General features: G+C 36.3%; 2 protein-coding genes and 1 long non-coding RNA gene across 4 annotated transcripts; all 3 read right to left on the bottom strand.

The window, feature by feature from the left end:
* Nucleotides 1–1253: 1253 nt before the first annotated feature.
* Nucleotides 1254–3326, bottom strand: LOC120217202 (plant UBX domain-containing protein 4-like). Of its 2 annotated transcripts, XM_039214403.1 has the most exons (5): nucleotides 3124–3326; nucleotides 2196–2481; nucleotides 1945–2040; nucleotides 1406–1787; nucleotides 1254–1342 (listed from the first exon to the last, which is right to left on the bottom strand). In XM_039214403.1, coding segments are annotated over exons 1-5 (924 nt in total). In that variant the 5' UTR covers nucleotides 3282–3326; the 3' UTR covers nucleotides 1254–1340. The 2 variants fall into 2 exon arrangements, with proteins under 2 accessions (XP_039070334.1, XP_039070335.1); XM_039214404.1 differs by lacking the exon at nucleotides 1254–1342 and having other exon boundaries at nucleotides 1404–1787.
* A 1334-nt stretch (nucleotides 3327–4660) lies between these two features.
* LOC120217170 lies at nucleotides 4661–5997 on the bottom strand. The gene is made up of 3 exons (XR_005525130.1): nucleotides 5700–5997; nucleotides 5011–5160; nucleotides 4661–4791 (listed from the first exon to the last, which is right to left on the bottom strand). It is a non-coding gene; the product is annotated as an uncharacterized LOC120217170 (long non-coding RNA).
* A 1238-nt stretch (nucleotides 5998–7235) lies between these two features.
* On the bottom strand, nucleotides 7236–8458 carry LOC120217174. The gene is made up of 2 exons (XM_039214377.1): nucleotides 7991–8458; nucleotides 7236–7808 (listed from the first exon to the last, which is right to left on the bottom strand). The coding sequence occupies exons 1-2, from the start codon at nucleotides 8052–8054 to the stop codon at nucleotides 7279–7281; spliced, it is 594 nt and encodes a 197-aa protein (XP_039070308.1). The 5' UTR covers nucleotides 8055–8458; the 3' UTR covers nucleotides 7236–7278.
* Between the last annotated feature and the right edge of the window lie 8093 nt (nucleotides 8459–16551).

The raw sequence follows: 16551 nt of genomic DNA, 5'->3' as shown, positions 1-16551 counted from the left end.
TAATAAACCCATACACATTGCATAGATAATGTTGTTAGAACCGAAATTATCTAAGAAAAATATGTCATCTTTGGTCACGAGGACCAATGTTAATTTAAATTAATATATGTTATAATTTGAGTTTTATGGGAAAAAAATAGTGGGATTTTGACTTCCAATATTTGATATTGAAAAAATGTTATAATTTCAGTTTTACGAAGAAGAGAATAGTTAAATATATATTGGATAGATGTCTGAATATTATGTTTAGATATACATATATTATGGCGCTTTTGTTGAATTTGTTAAAATTTATTTGATTATGTACGCTTGAATATATGAATTTTCTTTTTTACTTATTTCAAAAAGATAGACTAAAATTGGATATATTACTCTCTAATTTTTATATAAGTTGAATGATTTTGTTTTATTTTTTAATTATTGAGTGTTTTTGTCTATCTATTTAATTGTTTAATTATGCACGAACTAAGTTATCTAAGTAGTTAAAGGTTGGTTGTTATCCTTAGAGTCTCAAGTTCGAGCATCATAGACTGTGAAAATCTTTAGAACATATATATATATATATATATATATATATATATATATATATATATATATATATAGTTGATATGTGCTCATTATTATTATTGTTACAGTGGGTAATTAATTAAGAAAAATCATGTATTAATTTCATTAAGAAAAAGTATATATAATGTTTGATTTCTAAAAAAATAATTACAACATGTTGAATGTGCAATAATGTTTGAAGTAATATGAAAAGAAGTTATCATGAATTGAAAAGACCAATTTTGAAACATAAAAATATGTATTATAAAGGGCTAAGTCATAAAAGAACTTAGGTCCCAATAGACCGAAGGCGGTTGTTTGGTTTGAAGTTCTATTATTACAGTCGTTGAAAGTCGGCCAGGTTGCCCAAGACCCAGCAACAGTTTGGTCCATACCATAACATGAGAAGAGGTTTAATTTGTAACCCAAATGCTCAAGGCAAGTCCTTTTAAGTTTTAAAGATTAGACCTTATTTTCCTAGCTCTCCAAATCAGGTCTTTTCGATACGTACATGCAAAATCCATGCATATAAATGCAGAAGCATTCAAACTTTGAAGCAGCATGTTCTTTTGAAACCAATTTGCCTATCTCCTTGTTATGTCCTTTGCAAACATTTTTTTTTGGAGAACGTGGTTAAACTCTGTTGATCTGGTTATCATAATTGAATTCGACTAGTCCGTTGAATAAAATATAGATGGTTCGAACTATTTAACAAATTGATAAAATAAAAAATTGAACCAAAACCTGCTTCGAGTACATAGTAACGGTTCATAATCGTTTGAGTTTACGGGAAGTTTTAACTCGGTACAACAAACAGCTGTAGTAACGACAAAATGGACAGTTCCATGCAGCTCAAGCTAGAATTTCTGAATTACCACGGAATTGGCGAGGCCTGCTTGCTCGACGGTTTGGGTTGGATCAGTAAGAAGTTTAGGGGGGAATCCCATTAGCTGCAATTGATAATTGGTTGCACGCCCAGGTCCAGAGGCATTGATAAACGAACGGATGTCTTCAACGGTATTGCAGAAATTGAAGCGAGCGATCATGCGAGTCCCATCAGCCAACCTAAGCTGAATCGAGGTTGATGGTAAATTTTCATCTACAACCAGGCCAGGAGAAGGGCATGGAGCAGTGTTGAGAGGACCGGAACTGACGGTTGGATCAGGAGTTGCCGACATGCTGCTGCTACCAAGAGTTCTTCCGACACCCAGAAATGCTACCTGGCGCTTCTTCTCTGGTTCCTGCGAGCAGACAAACATAGGAGTGATATGCTCCAATGGACTTCAAGAACCGATTAGAAAGATGCATGTTTGAAGAAGGCACTTTCGATCACATTCTAAATTCTACAAGTTACTACCTTACGGACAAATATAATGGTAGTAAGAGAGAGATGCTCACAGGGTATTCCTCGTTCCTCCGTATTAGATTGACATGAACAGAAGACCTTTTATCAGCAGTCTCGAGTTCTTTAGGACACTCAGACTTCCGGATGCTCTGTACCAAGATTCAACCAGGTTGTTAATACAACTCATAAAGGTATTTCGAAGCATATCAATTGGTTCAGTCGTAAAATCATGAGTACATCCATCGCTTTATTTCTATTATTTGATTCTATTTCTTTCATTGGGTTAAGTCCTAATTTCCATTACCTCTAAGAAATGTGCATTTTCAGGATCATCCAACCTCCTCAGGGGGCCATCATTTACAGTGAAACCATTGATCCAGAAAACGATGTTGTGAATAACAGTCCGAGGCTGTTGAGGAGCAGAAGATACCGTTTCCCCCGAGAGTGATCTACCGGTTCCAGTAAAACTCGTTGAACTTGATGACAGATTAAGCTGATCGATAGGTCGCTCCACAGCTCCCAGTTGCCTAGCTTGATTGAAAATCTCATCAACCTCATTATTCTCTGATGGATCTTGAACAAGCATGCCACTGCAAAATTAAGAGTTATACCGATCGTCCTAAGCATTTTATCCTATAGAATTGCAGGGTTGGTGTTTTCTTCAGAAAAACACTTCGAGAAAGCTTAACATATCAAAGAAACGGTTTCATCAACGATAAATAAAATGACGAATGTTAAATATAAACCAAACTGTTACCGAACCTCACATCGGATGTGCAGATCAAAACTTAGCAGCTTGTACTTATACCAGATGGCACAGCAAACAACACAAAATTTCGATGAAGCCTTATGAATGTTGCTTAAAAAAATCAAAATTAATTTCCAAACACTGCATTTGCTTCCAGTGATTTTTCTACGGTCGATAGAAGCTAAAGATCGTTTCCTCGAACAAAAATTATACATAAATTCATCAAAATTCCTCAAACAAAACCTATATTTAAAGTAATAATTCAACATGATCTGCTTTCTGCGAAATGTAAATTCTGAGACCCGATGCACCAATACGTTAAGTCTAAGATGATTACAATTCTTTTCGATAAGAATCCACGGCTGATAATATTAATAATTAACAATGACGATAATATTCATAAGTCACATACGAATCAATTAAATTAAGAGGAAAGAATTGGAATGAAATTAAACAATAAAAAGGAGGCGAGAGAAGAGAAAACCTTTTTTCGCCGCCAGTGTAGTACTCTTGAGGATTATCGGAATCGGTATCGGAATCGGGTGCAGGGGGCCTGTTTAGATCGGCAAGTGTGCGAATCCCGCCGGCATGGCTGCTTGACGACGGCTTAACAGGATTCTTATTCTTGTCACGGGAGGCCATTGGTATTCTGTGATTAAGAATGAAAGATTTTTATTTTTATTTGTTGAAAGTACGAAAGATTAATAGAGAAGAACTGCAGAAAATGGATATGGAATGGAATCGATCCTCGTTTGGCTACATTTCAAATTGGCTACATTGGTATTATGCAAATTGGTACCTGAATTTGTCAATTATTCTCAAATTAGTACTGAAACTTTTTTCCTATCAAATTGGTACTTAAATTTGGAAAGAATTCTCATATTAGTACCTATACATAAAAAAATTCTTAATGCGACATTTCAACAATCAAACGAGTTATGATCTGTGTTATTTAATAATATCATTACTTTAATTGACTTATACTATATCAATAAATTAATTAGATGTTAAAATATCAAATCAATATAAATAAAAGTTTAAAATAAAAATGTTTAAATACCAATTTATGTTACGAGTGTTTTAAATTCAATTCAACAATAGTACTTCACTTTCATATATTCTCCTCATAGGTATTTTTTGGATTAACTACATTAAACATCCTCAAATTTTGGCTCAATTTCTAAATTGATCTTCAAGCTTAAAAAACGAGCTCCTCCTCTTTGTCTGCGTAAGCAGGAGAGTTAAATACCAACTCAAAAATCTGGCATGAAAATGATGATCAAATTATAAACTCATATATACTACCTATTATGAGATAACTTGAATCCGAGAGTTAAAAAAGAAATAATTCTCCTAAATTTTATCAACCCCGTCTATTTGTAATATATTAGTTCCAAGGTTTTCATGTCGTAGTTAACACCGTATTTAAAATTCCATCCGCATATTTTGAATCAAATTCAAATTGATATTTGCTGTCAGTAATTTCACATGATTATTTTATTGTCAATATTCGAGATTCGTGACTATCCCTCCAAACAGTCTTCGAATAAAGGTTCAAATTCCAATTGATATTTTAAGGCCCAAATGGAGGACTATAGTAATGGAAGGACCAAATTGATATAATAAAGGGAGCATTTTGATAATGTAAACAAATAAAGAAAAGTCAGAATGTAATTCCATTAAAAGCCATATGCAATTCAAAAGGACTAGTTAATTTCTCTGTCCGTCATATTCTGTCCCTCGACATATCCTACAAACCTAGAGGGGAAACAACAGTATGGGATATCCACCAAAACAATAGCCTGTTCTTTTTCATAATCAATACAAATTGCAATTACCTTATCTACAAAGTGCAAAGATAAGCCATTTTAGCTTAAGCGACGACCAACCGGAAAATAAGAAAGGCCGAATGCAAAAATTGAAACTCCAAGAAGAATGTTACAATTGATTGAGCCAATGTCTACTTTATCACCTTTGTCAATTTATTGGCCAAAACGACATGCACAACACGGTCGCTTCATTTCACTCTTTCCAATCCCAGCTGACCATTATGATCTGGTTTTGAATCAGACTCGCCATCATGAGCAATCAAACCTAAACTCAAATCCAATGTGCTTTCGTTCAGACCTTGTCCTACTATTTTATTGTCCTCCTGAGACAGATTTGAAATTAAGTCAAGTGTAGAGGCAAGACTTTGGAATAATAATAAAGAGAACTTTTCAATCATTCTTTATGGCACTAAACGGTACAAAAAATAGTATGGCCTTTCTTTCAGTGACATGAAAACAGAGCTGCGAAATGGCCCATCACACCGAGAGTCCCGGTCCCGAACCAGCACCCAAGGGAAAGAAATCAAAAGTTAGCAGATCACCTCATTTTGTTCCGGAGGCACGTCATTAATGTCATCAAAAGCATCATTCCTGGAAGTTGGCTCAGCTACACTGGGGTCGGTCTCACTTGTTTTAGTTTCATCCTCAACATTTCCTGCATCTTCCTTTTTCTGTTCTTCTAACACAGCAATCTGCATGCTCAAGCAATAAAAACAATCATACCTTATAACCCATAAACTTGACCGATGCCTAAAATTTTCTATAAAGAGCCATTTCACAAACCTCTGTGATTATCTAATCCAAAACATAACAAGAATACTAAACAAAAGTTTTAGTCATGCATGTTTCACATGAAAAAAGGCGGCAGAAACATTTTGCATCACGTCCATGAATGCAATTGCAACCTCGACTGTAAAATCTGGTGAATTTATTAAAGTCCGGGACAAGACTTCTAACACCAAATGAAATATGGATTTATCATATGCTATCTATCAGGCTACTATAATTTGCAGATAACTTCCACATTAGCTATGCAATACAAATTTGCAGATAAGCAAGCAATGAACATATTAAACCAAGCCCCATCTCAGAGACCGAGTAATCATAGAAAAGAAACACCAAGATCAGATCCCAACCAAAGAAAATCAAGAAAGTAAAAGAAGAATAAACAAAGATGATCACAGTCACAACCAAAGATCAAAGTTGAAGAAAACCCCAAAGAATATAGTACCGGGATGTATTTAAATTTCCGCCTGGGAGGCTCCTCGGGCTCCGCCACGCAACGGCCTTGGTAGAATTGTTTGCGTTGTTGTTTTGGCTATGGGATATTGGGGTCCACTTAAAAAGGAGGAGATGCGTACCGTTATTACCGTTAGATGTACTATTGATTCTATGGTGATTTTTAGAATGATTATTGTTGTTGCCGCGGCCGTTAGATGGGGAAACGTTCACCCATTTCTTCTTCCATCTCCTTACCGGCCCGTTGAAAACCGTGACATGTCCGTACCGAGTGGAGGATCGACCAAGTCAAGCTCCCACTCCTTCCATTAACTCGGTGTCGCGGCAGATAGGTGGTGAATTTGCCGAGACTCGCTCGAAAATTTAAAAAAACGGTAGTTTGGCTTCTTTGTTTCGTTTCCCATTCCCTCTTTTTTTTTCCTCCCTTTTTATATTTGAAAGTTTGGGTCGAGTTTGTGTGGGCAGTTCTAGATTGCAAGGGCGAATCAGAACCGTTGAATTTGTTAACTGTCTCCATGATTTGGCAATTTTAATGCTTTAATTGTGATGGTGGTTCTGTCAATGATTGGAATGATATTTTCTAGTCATTTTATACTTTCTATTATTTTCACTTTTCGGGAAAGAATTTAAATTCCCAAATATTACTATATTAATAACTACAGCTAATTTGGTAACAGTAAAATTCTTAATTCATTTAGGAAGACAATAATATCATTCTTACATGCAATTTTAACTATGAAAAAGTATTTTAAAAATAAATAAAATATTATTTTTTTAAAAAAATATTGATATAAATAAAAACAAACGTGTAAAAAAAATAAAAAAAAAATATTAAAAAATAAATTTTCAATTCAAATTAAAAATTATTTTCAATTTTATCTATTTAATATTATTGTAACTTTTTAAAAAAATTAAAAAGATCCTTAAATTATCGAAATGTGTGACTTTTACTATTGATATCAAACTACACCCATGGGCCAAACCTTTCATCCTTCTCCAATCATATTAAAATGACTATTAATATTTATTGATACATAGTATGAATATCTTCAATCTCATACATAATGTAGAAACAATATTATTTGAAATTGAAATATCTAAAAGAATATGCTATTACCTTGATAGTATATGTCTTGATAATATTTTTGTACATATTTACCATCACTGTTGAGAAAAACAATGTCGACATTTTAGTCCATTGCGGTAGAGGATGTCGAAATCTTAGTCGAACTCTAGCTACCATAATTGCTAGTTCGACCATGGGAGTACGGCTATATTTAGTTGGAAAAGTATGACATGGTTTTTACACATTAAACAATGGATTGTCTTTTTATTTAACGATGAAACTATATAAATTATAGTAATATATTGACAAAAGTTGCATGCAAAGTTAACTGCTAACAAAAACAATATATAATGAAATCCCAACAATTCTAAATCCAAAATGAACCACTTGGGCATACAACATCCCTTCTAACTTCATCTTTGCAAACAATCATTACTAGCAGAAATAGGCGGCCGATGGAATAGAACCGAACAGCAATTTTATATACAATTAGCGCCATTATTGACTACAACTGCAAACCAATACCAGCATTTGCATTCAAGGCGGCACTTAAATACCCAACCCTCAAACCAGCCTTATCAGCAACGATGTTCTCTCTGCAGCAGTAAGAAATCGTCGGTAATTCCTTAAACCCCACTGATCTTTTTGCCGCTGCTGCCACGGCATCGTTATTCTTCGGACTCTTGTTTCTACTCGAGATTTCATCGGTTGTACGCTTGTAAGCGGCGAACCATTTGGCCTGCATGTACCCATGTTGTCTCCATGGTGCCATCTTCATGTCCCTACTTTTCATCGATTTCCTCATTGCTTTGCACATCAGCCTCACGATCTGCTTCATTCGTTCCGGCCTTTCCACGAAAATAGTCGGAAACACTCCGATTAACGAAGCATAACTCGTCGTTGGTCGAGCTATTTCAAATTCTCCGGCGAGATTTACTTCGATGATATAACGAGTCCCATTAACATTCACGTCCACGTATTCATATCTCCCTGCTGGATGCCTCCCAAATTTATCCCACCGTGATTTGCACAGTCCTGTTTATAAAGTTAATAAGATTACATTTTGATCACTAAAATTTACTATAATCTCCCTAAAGAAACTTACCGGCATCAAATTATGATAAGTTGAAATATAGGGATTAAACTCTTGAGTATAATAGAGGGACTAAAGCCACAAATGGACCCATCTAAAACGAAGGAGAATCAAAGAAGCTTACCGGCATCAAAGCCATTGTCTCGCAAACCAGACATGAGCCGACGTTTAAAACCCTCAGAAGACATGTCCGAAACATTCCGACGAGAAAATTCTGCTACCTGTTCCAGGATCTTAAGCTTCTCCTTATCATCGTCTTCGTTCTTGACGACCAATCTCTTTAACGTGTCTTTTGTGTCCGACCAACAACCCTCTGAATCCGATGATCCATCGTTCTCGTTGTCCTTCTCTTGTGCAGTCTTTTATTAACCTCATGCTCATCGGATTCAAAGGCACAATCACTCTCGAGAAAAGAATTCACAAGATCGGAAAGATCACTCAAATCCTCCGGTGAGTGGTCGCTGCCGCTGCTCTCGCAGTGCCGTACTAGCGACACCGCACGCGCCGCTTCTTCGAAAGCCGCTGCTATCTTATAATTGAATCTCACTGGAATCCTCGCCATCCTCAATAGAAGCAATCCCTTTTTCCCTCTTTTTTAGGGAGAATGATTGAAGGAGACGGAGAGTGGTTTTATATTGGAATAAATGGAAAAGTTTCAGTTTTTGGCAATGGTGTCGTTATGTGCTCATTATAGTGTCACAAACAAGCCTGAAAAGAACAGTGGCGTATTTCCCAGAATATTCGGCCAATATTACACGAAAGTGGACGAATTAATGGAAATTAAATACATCATTTGTTGTATTTAACTATTTATAGGGAATTAGATACATTATCTCGGCTACGTGATTTGACGTGGTTCTTCAGTGTTTTCAATGAACCTCAAACGAACACGAGTCTAGATTCATTTTGAAACGCCACGCCTTAATTTACCAAGTTACCGAGTTTATTTACTGATGGCATTACTACGTGGAAAACAGACGCCGGTGAAAGTTCGATTTTTTGTAAGGTGCTGTGTTTAATCTGTTTTGGAATGAATGTCCAAGTTCAATGAACCTCAAAATGTGTAGGTGCAATGAATCTGATCTCACGTGATGATTATCCGTGAGATAATTTGATAAGAGAAAATAATCTCAGTGACCAAAAATGTCTTATAATATACGATTTTAACAAACTTTTTTTGGATTTTTTAAAATGACCAACTAAATCGCAATGCGATCGATAATTCGCAACGCGATCTCTGGTATCTTAAATCAATTTACAGATTCGCAACGCGATTCTGACTATCGCATTGCGATTTTCCAAATTCGCGTTGCGATTTTCCTAATTCGCAATGCGAATACGTAAATCGCAATGCGAATCTGACTATCGCAATGCGATTTACATAGCGCCATTTGTATTAACGCGTATTTTTTTTTCAAATTCCAAACACGAATATATTAATATATCGGAACACTGAACCGTCCACAGTATATCCCGTAATCGCAACTCATAACCTAAAACCCTAAATCACAACTCAGTTTCATCTCCATCTCTCACTCTCTAAGGCGACATCCGTCCCCAACTCCGACGAAATCAGTCCCCACGACGATAACAATCTCCATCTCCGACGAAATCATTCACGGTCAGAAATGGAATATCAACCAAATCAACCACCGAGGGTTAGTTTTTTAAATTATTTTTATTTTGAAATTTTTGCATTATTATTAGGTTTTTCATATTGAAATTGATGATAAGTTTACTGGTGTTTTCAATAATAGATTAACCATTTCACTTAGATTGCTTATTATATTCATTCGATTGCTGCCAATACTGCTAAACTGTTTAGTCTTTAACCATGTGAAGTTAGTATTTGTCTTTGTTTTATCTTTTGGTTGAAATAATGCAATCCATTCAAGTTTTTTTCAATTTTAGTATTTGAAACCGAGAATGACTATCGCAACGAGTGAATCGCAAAGCGAAAATGACTATCGCAATGCGAATTTGACTATCGCAACGAGAGAATCGCAATGCGATTTTCATTTCGCGTTGCGATTCTTGCGTTGCGGTAGTCATTTTCGTGTTGCGATTTTCATTTTCGTGTTGCGATTTAAAGTTTCAGAAACTATTCTTCTTCTGCAAATTGAAACTTGAATGAATTGCATTACTTCAACCAAAAAACAAATACTAAATTCACAGTGTTGCAAATTTAAGTTTGAAGAATAAACTACTACTCTTTATTGTTCATATCTTCACAGTGTAGTTTTTGGTATATCTAAATTGGTATGTTTATTGTTTTTGCAGAACTTTTATTCGGCTCAATTGACCTTAAGAAATAAAGTAAGCCTAGCCAAAACAATTGCATCGAAGCTTTCACCTGCACAAAGAAAAATATTTGAGGATACTTGCTTCGGGCCATGGCTGAAAGTACAAAATCCGGGTGGAGATGCTATGTTGACCCATCTGTTTCTTCAAACCATGACTAGCGATCTACCAGAGACTATACAACGTCGTGATGAAGAGATATGGTTTGATTTTCCACCGGCGTATACGTGTTTTGGGCGGGAGGAGTTTTGCTTAATCACCGGTCTACGCTTCGGACACGATGATGTAGATCGGTACACTAGACATATTACCCGCCTATCATGGTTTTCCCGGGTTTTTCCTGAGCAGTCAACGGAGAAGTCGAATTTACACGTGGAAGACTTGACGAGATTATTGAATAAGAAAGATGGTTTTACTCGGATGGATGACGTCGATGTTGTCCGAGTATGCCTTCTAATACTTTTGCAAGCCGGCTTTTTAGGCAGAGAGGCCCGACAACCTATTCCTAATGATCTAATTAAATTGGTAGAGGACCTAAATGCATGGAACTTGTTTCCGTGGGGTTCGTATCTATGGAGAGCTACATGGAATAAGTTGTCGTCTGCCTTTAATAATCGGAAAAGTTTGCGTGGTGATGGTTCCAAATACACTTTGTCAGGCTTTATTTGGGCCTTTAAGGTAATAATTTTTATATAATGTTTCCAAAATTATAATTAATTCTTTAACAATTACTAATTTTTGTTATTATATTGTTTGTAGATTTAGATATTTGAGGTCTTTCCCGCCATGCAGACATATGCATTAAAAACTTCTAATGATATTCCTAGGGCTATTTCCTGGAAGAGGAAACGGTCCTTGCAGCAATGGGAATATTTACTACCGTATACTACAATAAATAATGTAAGTTAACACAAATACTACCATATGTTTATAAACAAGTTATTACTAGTACACGTTTAACTTTGTTTGAGCTTTTATATTGTTAGGAGGCCAACACTCCATTACAGAGGCTGACACCCACGAAAGCTGAGCTTGCCACTGATTGGTGGCAAGCTAGTAAGCTTTTTTTTTATGGCACGGATGATGAGCAGCCACCACTTCGAGAGCCATCACCTGATCGACCTGAATATACACCTCCACAACGAGAGTCATCACCTATTTTGTCACATCATCGAGCCTCTTCTCCACCATTACCTCATGATAGGCGACCGGCAAAGATGCCACGACATTTATATCCATGTTCTCCACCTCCACGGGATGAGTTAGGGGAGTTACGTAATGAGTTCAATGCCTTGCGTGAGGAGGTCGGTACTTTACGCGATGACAATGGTGCATGGCGTGTTGAGGTGTCTACATTACGTGGTGAGGTAGCAGCTCTATGTGAGATTGTAGCATCGTTGCATAACGAGGTTCATACTCTACGCAATGAGGTAAGTTTAATATTTTTCATATTTAACTTGATGATAAATTTACTCGTAATTTCACTTAGATTGCTTAGTAAATTCATTCGGTTGCTGCCAATACTGTTTAACTGTTTATTCTTTAACCCTGTGAAGTTAATATTTGTTTTTGGTTGTCTTTTGGTTGAAGTAATGCAATCCATTCAAGTTTCAATTTGCAGAAGAAGAATAGTTTTATTATCGCAATGCGAAAATGACTATCGCAACGCGAAAATGACTATCGCAATGCGAAAATGACTATCGCAATGCAAAAATGACTATCGCAACGAAAGAATCGCAATGCGAAATGAAAATCGCATTGCGATTCTCTCGTTGCGATAGTCAAATTCGCATTGCGATAGTCATTTTCGCGTTGCGATTTTAAGTTTCAGATTATATTCTTCTTCTGCAGATTGAAACTTGAATGAATTGCATTACTTCAACCAAAAGACAAATACTAACTTCACAGTGTTGAAAATTTAAGTTTTAAGAAAAAAACTACTACTCTTTATGTTGTCATTGAACCTGCACTAAACCTATATGTTGTCATTTTAAATGTTTATATAAGTGCTTACTTCTGGAATGTTATCTGATGTATTTTGTGAACAATGATATAATAATGACTTGGGTGAATACCGTGCAAGTTTGAAATATATTTGTCTTTGTTCTCACTGTTTAATATCATGTCTGTTTATTTACTGATTTATGTATTAATTTATTTTTAGCGGCCCGCTAAGGTGGATGCTCTACGTTGGGTTTTTCTTGCAAGACGGAGTTCACGTATCAGACGGCGTGCACGTGCCATTACGTCTCCGTTCACCCCAATAGTGCGAAGAATCCGTAAGAAAAAGCCCGACTCACCTGTCATCGTTCAAGAAGCCTCCCCTATCGTTTAAGAGGCCCCTATCATCCCTCAAGAGTCACCTCCCACCGTTCAAGAGGCCACTGTCATCATTGAAGAGGTCCCTCCCAACATTCTAGAGCCCGATTCACACTGCGTAATATATCGAATTATTGAGAAGCCCCCTCACGTGCCGTACATGATGGATGACTGTTGGCTTTCGTATAAGTTACCGGCCAGTACCATTCCGACAGATAAAGTGGAGAGGAAACAACTACCGGAAACAATTCTGGATAATACCCTTTGGGCTAAGACCGCAGTTGATTTTTATCTACATGAGCGGAGCCAAGGGTGTTACGCTGACATATACAAACTCAACGATGATATGCATTTGTTGATTGAATGGTCTTGGTGGGGTGTATTATTAGGGGTTGAAGACAACGGCTATTTCGATGGGGGGTAAGTCTTATATTTCTTATATTTCAGTTTGATTAATTTTTTTAAAAATTTATGTAATTCACTAATATATGTCTTTTTTTGTAAAACAACATATGATGCATGGGTGACACGTCTTCTAATTGTAAGGAAATTGAAGAAAAATATTAAAAAAATGCGATATACAATTATACCGACGTCTTTTCACGTAGTTCACTTGAAGAATCAACGACAGGAATCATATGTGTTGGCTAATGGACAAGCTAAACTTTATCCTGCATGGTGGGAGGTCGATAAGGTTAGTATATTTGTTTAAATATTTTAAAGGTGTTCATAAATAAGTGCGCAATTTGAATTATTACATTTCGATGCAGGTGTTTATCCCTGTTTTGGACCGTACTCATTGGCTTCTCGTCGAGCTTCAGCTCCCATCCCTAAAGACAATAGTATATGACAGCATGATAAATTACATATCATTGTCTGATTTGAGAGATATGATTAAGGGATGGAGCTCTCATTTGGCTAAATTCTTGGATGCAATTGATTATTGGACTAAGTCTGGAAACAAGAAGCCAAAGAAGTTCAATGTTACAGTTATCAGAGACGAGACCGCGCCACAATAAATGAAGGAAGCCAGAGGGGATTGTGGTCCTCTCGTATGCATGTGCTTGGAGCGTTTGACGACAGGAATTTACACATTTTCTACCTCCCACCGATAGAGATATATGCGATATATGGCTAGAGCGATATATGCGAGACGCTGCCTACCTGTATCCGCGTTATGAAAGTGTCCATAAACAATTTGTAAGTCAAATGCAAGTGTTGTTAAACATATTTACTTTTTTTGGTTTGAAAATGTTTGGTTAAGTAGCTAGAATTCAATAATTTGTTGTTTGTAGGTTTTAGATGTGTAGAAAGTGTTGTTGATTCAATGTTTGGTTTCTGCAGGTTAATCCTGAAGTGAGCTTCGTGAAATGGATGTATGGGTGCAAAATTTGATTTCATTATTATTTTTTTATTGTTTAATTGATTTGTAAATGTTGATTTGTTTAATTGATGTGTACATAATATTTGTGCTTGTTTAATTGATTGAAATGTATTAGTTGATTTGTTGATTTCAATCTGCATTATGTTGAATGCAAAACAGACTATCGCAACGCGGAAATGACTATCGCAACGAGAGAATCGCAATGCGAAATGAAAATCGCAACGATTTCGCGTTGCGATTTTCATTTTCGCATTGCGATTCACTCGTTGCGATTTTCATTTTCGCATTGCGATTTTCATTTCGCATTGCGATTCTCTCATTGCGATAGTCATTTTCGCGTTGCGATAGTCAATTCCGCATTGCGATAGTCATTTCCGTGTTGCAATAGTCATATTCGCGTTGCGATAGTCAAATGAATGTCTAATAAGTGATAACAACTGAACATATCATAGCAATGTTCAAACTCAAGTTACTAATACATGCCTAACTGAAAATGTTAAAAGTTCACACATAATATACACATAATACAACGTTTGCATTTAAAAATCACCTAAGTTAATAGTCCCAAAAGATGAAGCCGGTTGTGATTGGGATTTTGATGAGGATCTATATTTTGGTAGAGGAAAAGATGATTGTGATGGCACTGGTGATCCACATGTCAACCTTGTATGACCACTTTTCTTGCACCGACTACATGTCGATCTCTTCTTCTCTTTACCCTTAGACGGTATACGATCGTGACTTTTTTGGTCGGCCAGGTAGCCTTCTGTCCATGGCTGGTGGCAAAACTGTTTGTAAGTCATCTGGTATGTCCCACTTAGAAGGATGTGGAATAGGGTAGAATCTCGCCATAAGTCTGTCGATATACTTCTGTAGTGTAGCAATCCTAGCGTATGCGCTTGAATCATCTTGGTTTAGATGAGAGAAACTTTTATAACATGGCCACACGGATAACCAGATATTTTCCATTTCATACAACTACACGTCTTTGCATTTAGATCGACAAGCCCATTTAAGTTATTATCCAGTACTTCAAACAAAGTGTTTGAACATGGTTCAACTCTCCATGACGTTGACTTCACAACACGTTTCGTTATCTTTTTTCTGTCCATGGTGTAACACGATGTTCCAATGTTCCTGTAAATTTAAATAAATAATACTTAGTAAAATATATGTTAAGCTACGAATTTAAAGAAATAATACATGCATGGTTTCTTTTCTTGTAGTACCACTGTTGAATAAAGGCTCGAAAAAACTCCATTAACATAGTAATGGGTAATTTCCGGGAATGACGACTTAGAGCGTTGATGATTCTGCACTATTAGACGTCATGAAACCATATCTTGCTCCAAGTTGATGTACTCTTGACCATCTTTCAAACCCGACATCTTCTAGTGTTTGAGCACACTGAGGCAAAACACGTCTTAAACAGTTTATATGCTTATTAAAATCCACTTCCCGATAAGCTTTTACAACCTTCCAGTATGTCCATTTGTGATTTTTATACCAGCAGACCTTGATTTTAGATTTCTATACAAATGAACACCACAAAGTCCATGAAAAGCATCTGGGAAACACCTTCTAACAGCGTTGTCAATTGAGTTTGCCCTATCGGATATGATTATCAGATTGCTAATAGGACATATGCAATCCCTAAGATGCCCCATAAACCATGTCCATGAATCAGAGGTTTCAGATTTGCCAACCCCGTAAGCTATTGGCAGTATCCCATTGTTAGCATCCATGGCTACTGCTATAAGTTTACTCCAAGATATTGACCTTTTAAATGTGCTCCGTAAACCTATAATAACTGGGCGCATGCAATTAATAAACGAACGAATCTACAAAATCATATACACAAGAAATATAATCATTTAAATGTGAAATGCATGTAACTAACAAAAATGAGTCAACAAAATTATATTGGTTTACTAACCGCAGCACCAATGGCGATAAACAGCAACTCAAAGCGTCAATCTCTATCTGTTTTGATATGAGTTATCGACCTAGGATTTTTCAGCTTTAAATTGTGACAATAAGCCGGCAGTTGGGAAAACGATGATTCTGGCGACCCCCTCAACAATTCCAATGCATAACATTTGGCTCTCCAAGCTTGAGAATATGAGATACTAATCTTGAACCGAACATTCATGTCAGTCATAATTTCATGTCCCCGATATACCCTACCATTCAAAAACATTAACTCAGCCAGAAAACCACTCAACACCTTTTTGTTTGCCTGTCTATGGTGAGGAAAAACTTGGGTTCTTGAACATGTATGTTTATCAATAAAAGTCCTAACTTGAAACATTTCGTAATCTTTTATCCTCTTTGCAATCATACGCCACATACAGTTTTTGTCAATCATACACCTTGTTTCGAAACGATCTTTGCTTGATTTGTTAACTTTTAGTTGATAGCCATCTTCCACACATTTCGTATACAAAGCTATCTTCAAGTCTTCCTTTGTATCAAAACAATCATCTTTCTTGATACGAATAATTTTTGTGTAACAATCAACTGCTATCTTTACCAACTCTTTTTCCGGTATCTGAAGTAATTCTGGAATATTCCAGTTATACTCCGTGGCATTTCTTCGGGACTTTTCTTTGGGGATTTCTTCTTCTTCTTTTTCTTCTTCAGTGTTATATGAATTACAGAATGGATGTTCAACATGTTCA

Source organism: Hibiscus syriacus, unplaced genomic scaffold (genome assembly GCF_006381635.1).
Source record: "Hibiscus syriacus cultivar Baekdansim isolate YM2019G1 unplaced genomic scaffold, ASM638163v2 tig00110186_pilon, whole genome shotgun sequence".
NCBI lineage: Eukaryota > Viridiplantae > Streptophyta > Magnoliopsida > Malvales > Malvaceae > Hibiscus > Hibiscus syriacus.
This window is presented reverse-complemented; position numbering and strand designations above follow the sequence as displayed.

Excerpts from the sequence above, each read along its gene's own strand:
- LOC120217202 (XM_039214403.1), bottom strand. The coding sequence starts at position 3,281 with ATGGCCTCCCGTGACAAGAATAAGAATCCTGTTAAGCCGTCGTCAAGC. Across the intron at positions 2,482-3,123 it reads TACACTGGCGGCGAAAAAAG|TGGCATGCTTGTTCAAGATC; the intron begins GTTTTCTCTTCT and ends TTAATTTTGCAG. Across the intron at positions 1,788-1,944 it reads GGAGGAACGAGGAATACCCT|GAACCAGAGAAGAAGCGCCA; the intron begins GTGAGCATCTCT and ends GTCTGCTCGCAG.
- LOC120217174 (XM_039214377.1), bottom strand. The coding sequence starts at position 8,054 with ATGTCTTCTGAGGGTTTTAAACGTCGGCTCATGTCTGGTTTGCGAGAC. Across the intron at positions 7,809-7,990 it reads AGACAATGGCTTTGATGCCG|GACTGTGCAAATCACGGTGG; the intron begins GTAAGCTTCTTT and ends CTTTATAAACAG.